The following is a 6,009-nucleotide window of genomic DNA, read 5'->3' as shown; positions in this document are numbered from 1 at the left end:
AGGCTTCCTGCTCCAGCGGGGACCTCGGCCCCGCCCCGCCCCCGCCCCAGGCGGTACCAGTTGCTCTTCCAGGTGTGGCGCACGTCCGCGTCGTGGATCTGGTGCTGGTCGGCCTGCTCGTCCAGGAAGTCGAACATGTACTTGATGGCCAGCGGCAGGGCCGAGCCCCGGTGCGCCGTGCTGAAGATGGTCTCGAAGAGGTCGTCCACGAATTTCTGCAGCGTGCCCTGTGGGGGGCGGGGCACGGCTCCAGCGGCTGCCCCGCCCCGAGCGGCCCGCCCGGCCCCTCCCTCCGCCCACCTTGGTGGCCAGCAGGCGCGTCAGGTAGATCTCGGAAACCATCTTGCTGCCGCGGTCGCCCTCGCGCTGGTCCAGGTGGTCGTGGTTCTTGACTAGGTGCCACAGCTTGGTGCCGCTCTCCAGGTCGGGCGTGATCATGGGCGTGCGCGAGCGCAGGCTGTCGGGGCTGCTGGCGGTGCGCAGCATGCTCTCTGCGGGCACCGCGCCGTCAGCTGCTGCGTCCCGCCCCACCCCCGCCCGCCTGGCACCTTGTTGGGCAGGCAGCTCCCCTGTGTGAGCCTCAGCTCCCCCCTGACAGCTGGGGTCATCCACCCCCACCTCCCTGGGTTTCTGGGGACGGTGCTGCCCAGGGAAAGGCCGAGGGTCCCCGGGACAGGCTGTAACCAAGCCGTCCCAGGCTGCCGCAGCGGCGCCCAGAGCGGCATTCTGTCCAGGTCGGTGGTCTGCCCATCGGCCCCGCAGGCCCTCTGCCCCTGCCGGCGCTCACCGTATCTGCTGAGGGACTTGGTGAAGGTGGATGAGTTGGAGATATTGTAGGCAGACGTCTGCTTGGGCACCAGGGCCACCGAAGACCCATCCGTCACCTACGGGCAGGGGGCCGGGTGACGCGTGACCCACCACCCGCGGCTGGCCTCTCACCTGGGCCTCAGCCGGCCCCCCAACCCTGGGCGACCCCCACATGTGACCCCACCGTGCCCTCTCCTCCTGGAGCGTGGCCCCCAGCCCTGAGCCCCATCGTGGAAAGCGGGGCCCGAGCCGTGGCCGCAGGTTGGGGGTCACCTGGTAGTGCGCCAGCGTGTTCAGCCTCTTCCAGTCGTTATCGATCTTGGTGGTGACGTCCTCATCCTGCAGGATGATGCGGGCCATGCGGCCCTGGCGCCACTCTGCGGGGGAGGGGAACGCTGGAGGGGCAGGGCGGCCGGCAGGTGCCGCCCTGCTCCTTGCTCCCTCCATCTGGACAGGCCCAGGGGGCAGGATCCCAGGGGCCCTGAGTGAGGGCCGGGCAGCAGAGGGACAGGCCCAGCCCAGAGCAGAAGCCCCGCACCCCTGATGCTGCCCAGCCCCACGTGGTGTGCCCACCTTCTGGAGCTCCAGGCCAGCCTCCTAGCCTGGCACTCAAGGCCTCCCTCCATCGCGGCCCCAGCCTCATCCACCAAGGCACCAGCCCGGTCCGGCCCGGCTCGGCTCCCCAGGCCCTTCCTACTTAGCAGGTGCCCCTGCCCACGCCCCGCTCGTGAGCCATCTTGAGAGCCCCCACCCGGCTCCAAGGGCCCTCCTGCTTCCTAGAGCACATGGGGACCCCACCCCTGCCCCCACCAGCAGGGGCGCAGCCCTCTCAGTGCCACCCTGCTTCCACCACCCCGGGGAGCAGCCTACAGACCCAGCCTGGGTCACACACCCCTTCCCTCCAACCCTCCGGGCCAGCGCCCAGTGCTTGGACAACGCGACAGAGCCCCTGGCGGACTCACCCAGGTCCATGTCCCCGGCCTTGGGCCGCTGGGAGTAGGGCACGCCCTTGTACACGGCGTCCAGCAGCTTCTCCTTGACCTGCGTCACCGTGTCGCAGTTCAGCCCCTTCACCGGCACCTCGGGCGCGTTCTCATTCTCGGGGTTCACGCAGTTCAGGGTCTGCAGGTGGGAGTGCAGGGCGTCAGCCCCCTCCTCCTCCCCGGCGGGCAGGGAGGGGCGGGTGGGCGGCGCTCACCAGCGTCTTGTAGTCGATCTGCTGGCGGATGAGCTTGTCCTCGCTCAGGGAGTAGCGGGCCTCGCCCGTGATGGCGTCGATGGGGCCCTTCTCCATCTGCTGCTTGATGGCACAGTACAGCATGAAGAGCGGCTCCCCGGCGCACTCCTGTGGGAGGGTGGGCGGCGTCAGGCGGTGCGGGACCCCCGGGCTCCGCCCCAGCCACTGCCCTGGCCCCCAGCATCTACACCAGCCCCCCGCCACGGAGAAAGGGCAACGTGGCCAAATATGAGAACCTTGGTTCCAAAGTCCAAGGAAGACGGTGAAAACCACCTGATGGCAGACCGTCCCCCACGAAGATGGGCATGAAAATCCCAGAAAAACACCTCAGCCAAGGGGCCAAGTGGGGAGGACCAAGGCCAGTCAACCCCGCCTGAGGCCTCGCCCGGCTCAGGCCTCGGCAGGACCACTGCCCGAAGCAGCCAGTGTTGCATGTGGTTGAGGCGCAGGCTCCGGTGCCGCTCCTACGGCCCAGGGGACTACAACGGGTGTGACCATCATCTATCAGACGGGGGGGCCCCCTCAGCTAGGACTCACCTGCAGGAGAGGGCCGCCCCTCCCTCCAGAGCACGTGGCCGACGCAATGACAGGTGCAAACGCACCAACCCAGGACAGGAGGCTGGCAGGGCGGCTGTCCGGGCACTCGGGGAAGGTCTGCGCTGCCCATCTCCGACCACATGCCGCCCCCCGCCCCCACTGCAGCCACTGGGCGTGTCCCCACCTCAGGGCCTTTGCACCTGCTCCCCCTACAACCAGAACTCTCCCCCTCAGGTCTTCACTGCCCCGTCCAGACCCCACCCGACGTCCCTTTGTCAGAAAGGCTCTCCCGGGCCCTGGGCCGAGCCCGCTGGCCCTCACTGCCATCACACAGAGCCAGCCCTCTTCAATGGTCTTCTTTGCTTTCCTGCCATATTCCCTCTGGAGTGGAAGCTGCCTGCTGCAGCCCAGGGCGTGCCTGGCCCCTCCCGCTATATCCCCAGTGCCCAGCACGGAGCGGGCGCGTGGGGGGGCTCTACGGATGCTGCTGGACAACAAAGACCGTTAACAAACAGCTGTGGAATGAGGGCTCCCGTCCCGCCCCCGCCAGAGGGCTGCCCCGACTGCAGTGACCAAGCTGCTGCGTGCCCTGCACAGCTGAGTCCCCACCTCAGCCGGACACAGGCCCCTCTCATCTCGGCCCCCCCCAGCGGAGCTGAGAGTGAGTGTGGCCCAAGCAGGCAGCTGCCGGCCTGCCCCCTGGCCCACCAAGAGCGGCCCTGCCCGGAACCAGATGCTCCAGGCAGCTTGTTAGCATCTGCGGTAATTAAAGAGACAGCTGCCAAGGAGTGGCAGTGAGCACAGGTCATCCGGAGACCCTCCAGCAACATGCCCATCTCTGAAATCATTTCATCTGCAAACTTGGCTGCGTTACATTAGCTAGGACAGAGGCCCAGCCATTGACAGCTGCCTCTCCCTGCAGACGCCACAGAGACTTACTCCTCTCAGAAGAAAAGGGGCACCTCAGGAGGTCAGAGGGTGAGGTTACACAGCAAATCACGAGAAGCCAGGATTCGAACCCAGACAATCTACCGCTAAAGCAGCTGGTCCTTAAAAGCCAAGCGTCCTTACAGAACATGCAGGCTGAGCAGGCTGTTCACTCTCAGCCTGGCTGGCAGGCTCTGACCCACTCCCACAGGCCCGCCCAGACGCTGGGAAGCAGGAACCAAGGAGCAGAAAGGCTCTGAGACTGGGAAGGCCCAGAACCCAGCCATTCCCTGCTGGGCCCACTTCCTGCACAGGGAGGAGGGCGACCCCGGTGACTCTCAGGCCCAGCCGGAAGAGATGTGCAGAAACTGCCAGTGAATCTCCAAGTGAAAAGGTGATACAAGGACAGGCTCTTTGATAAACGTTAGAACAAGCCCTTCTCCAACTGGGAAAGAAAATCGAGTGAGATCCCTGCCTCACACCATATACTAACAGAAAACATCCCTCAGCGTAACACAAGAGCTGTAAATGACAGAAAAGTTAAACATTCTCTTGGGACTTCCCTGCCGGTCCAGCGGTTAAGGCTTCACCTTCCAATGCAGGGGGTGCGGGTTCGATCCCTGGCTGGGGAGCTCAGATCCCACATGCCCCAAGGCCAAAAAACCAAAATGTAAAACAGAAACAATTCTGTAACAAATTCAACAATGACTTAAAAGAAATTCTCTTAAAAAAATTTTCTTTTAAACTTCTTTTTTAAAAGAAAGCGGGCCTTCTCTGAACCCCCTCCTCCAGGTTCCCAGAGACGCCTTAAGGAGCACGTGACCAAGTCACGCGGTCTGCAAACAGGTGCGCTTTACAGGAAAGGCACAGCTCTGTTGCTGCCACCTGTCCTGCGCGACAACAACGTCGTCGTACTCTAGGCGTCACTGAGCCACCACCCGCTGGGCGAGCCCCACCCAGCCCGACCCCCTCCCCTCTGGACCTCGCGCCCACCTCAGGGCCTTTGGTCCCCGTCTGGCTACCTCCTGCCCCTCCTCATGCTCACATCTCACCGCCCCATCCACGCTTCCACGCCCCTGTGGACACCCCGCCCCTTTCCCCATCTGCGCCCCTCAGCCCAGCCAGGACTCTGTCCTGAGCACTGTGCGCCGCAGCGGCCGGGCTCAGCATCCTGCATGGGGGACGGAAAGCCCCACCGCCATCCCCGACGCGGGACACTGCAGCGAGCGGAGCCTGCACAACCACACGGCCACACGGAGAGCAGACCCAGGCCGCCTGCGTCACGAGGCTCCATGGCCCACTCCCTCGTCCACCGTGGAGCGCTAACCAGGGGCCACCGTGCGAGGACCGGGCCCGGCTGCCAAGCCTTCGGGTTTTTCAAGGGAAGCCAGACAGACATCTGGGTCTGATGACCTCCCAGTTCTAAAATGCAGGCGACCCATCTAGCTGCTCACAGCCCTGACAAAGTCCACCTGGACCCACGTCTAGCCGGCCTGCAGGCTGTACCCATTCCGAGAACAGCCTGGCTCCCCAGGGTCTGTCTGGGGGTAGGGGCTCTCCCAGCCCGAGAGGGAAATGTCTGGGCAACGACAGTGGAAGCCCAGGCATCTGCCCGCACCCCTCACAGCAGGGCCAACAGGACCCACCGCCCCCGGGCGCCTCCTCAGGCTGGGCCAGGAGCTGGACACACACACGCCCCTGCCCGGGAGCTCCCTCCGACCTCAGGTCTGGTCCACAGGCACTGCGTGAGCCCCACTGGAGCCTGGACGCACGCCCCAGCTCAGCCACTTGCAGCTGCAGGACCCACATCGGACCCCGGCGTCCACCTCTGCCTCGGCGGCTGAGCGAGGACAGGACAGCCTCCGGAAGGGGCAGGGGAGAAGCTAAAGGACAGACGCGAGCCGGCGCTGGTCCTGCCGAGGCCCTGGCCCCTTCGTGTCTCGCAGCTGAGGGCCCACCGGTCACCCCTGGCCTCCTACCCCCACCGGGGGCCCCCCGTGGCCCACCCACCTTGAGGAACTTGTACAGAAGGAAGGTGAACCAGTTGGTCAGCATCTTCTCTGCCACCGACTCAGTCCTGGAACAGAACACATGCAGGGGCGGCCTCAGTCCTACTGCCAGGCCCGCCCACACCACCACCTCACCAGCCCCCCTCCCCAGGGCCAAAGGTCAGGCCTTGGCCTCAGAGCACGAGGGGTCCCAGACAAGTCAAGCCCTGGAGTGGGTCCCCAGAACTGCAGCGGCAGCGCCTGGGCTGCCCCGGTGGGCACGCCGCCGCAGGGGCAGGCACGGGGCGCGGACTCACCGCCGCAGCAGCAGCTTTGGGTGGTTCTTGCTTTCCAGGTTCTTCTCGATGAGGTCGGACAGCAGCTGCTTGAGCACGCCCGTGGCGTACTCCATCTCGCCCTGCAGGGCCGTCATGACGAGCGAGGCCACATTGCCGCGGTCCCGCATGGAGAAGCTACGCTGGGCCTCCAGCGTACGGATGAAGGTCAGCAGGA

The 6,009-nt window shown here is 65.4% G+C and overlaps 1 protein-coding gene across 1 annotated transcript in view; it reads right to left on the bottom strand.

Moving 5' to 3' along the window:
• The window catches only part of PLXNA1 (plexin A1), a 36,812-nt gene that overhangs the window by 2,879 nt on the left and 27,924 nt on the right, over positions 1-6,009 (bottom strand). The window contains exons 22-29 of the mRNA XM_007465262.1: positions 5,814-6,009; positions 5,519-5,585; positions 2,006-2,152; positions 1,770-1,929; positions 1,081-1,184; positions 788-884; positions 301-491; positions 58-227 (exon numbers count right to left, since the gene is read on the bottom strand). Coding sequence (XP_007465324.1) covers positions 58-227; positions 301-491; positions 788-884; positions 1,081-1,184; positions 1,770-1,929; positions 2,006-2,152; positions 5,519-5,585; positions 5,814-6,009 — 1,132 coding nt within the window. The remainder of the gene's footprint in view (positions 1-57; positions 228-300; positions 492-787; positions 885-1,080; positions 1,185-1,769; positions 1,930-2,005; positions 2,153-5,518; positions 5,586-5,813) is intronic.

Source organism: Lipotes vexillifer, unplaced genomic scaffold (assembly GCF_000442215.2).
Source record: "Lipotes vexillifer unplaced genomic scaffold, Lipotes_vexillifer_v1.1 scaffold1115, whole genome shotgun sequence".
In the NCBI taxonomy this organism is placed as follows: Eukaryota; Metazoa; Chordata; class Mammalia; order Artiodactyla; family Lipotidae; genus Lipotes; species Lipotes vexillifer.
This window is presented reverse-complemented; position numbering and strand designations above follow the sequence as displayed.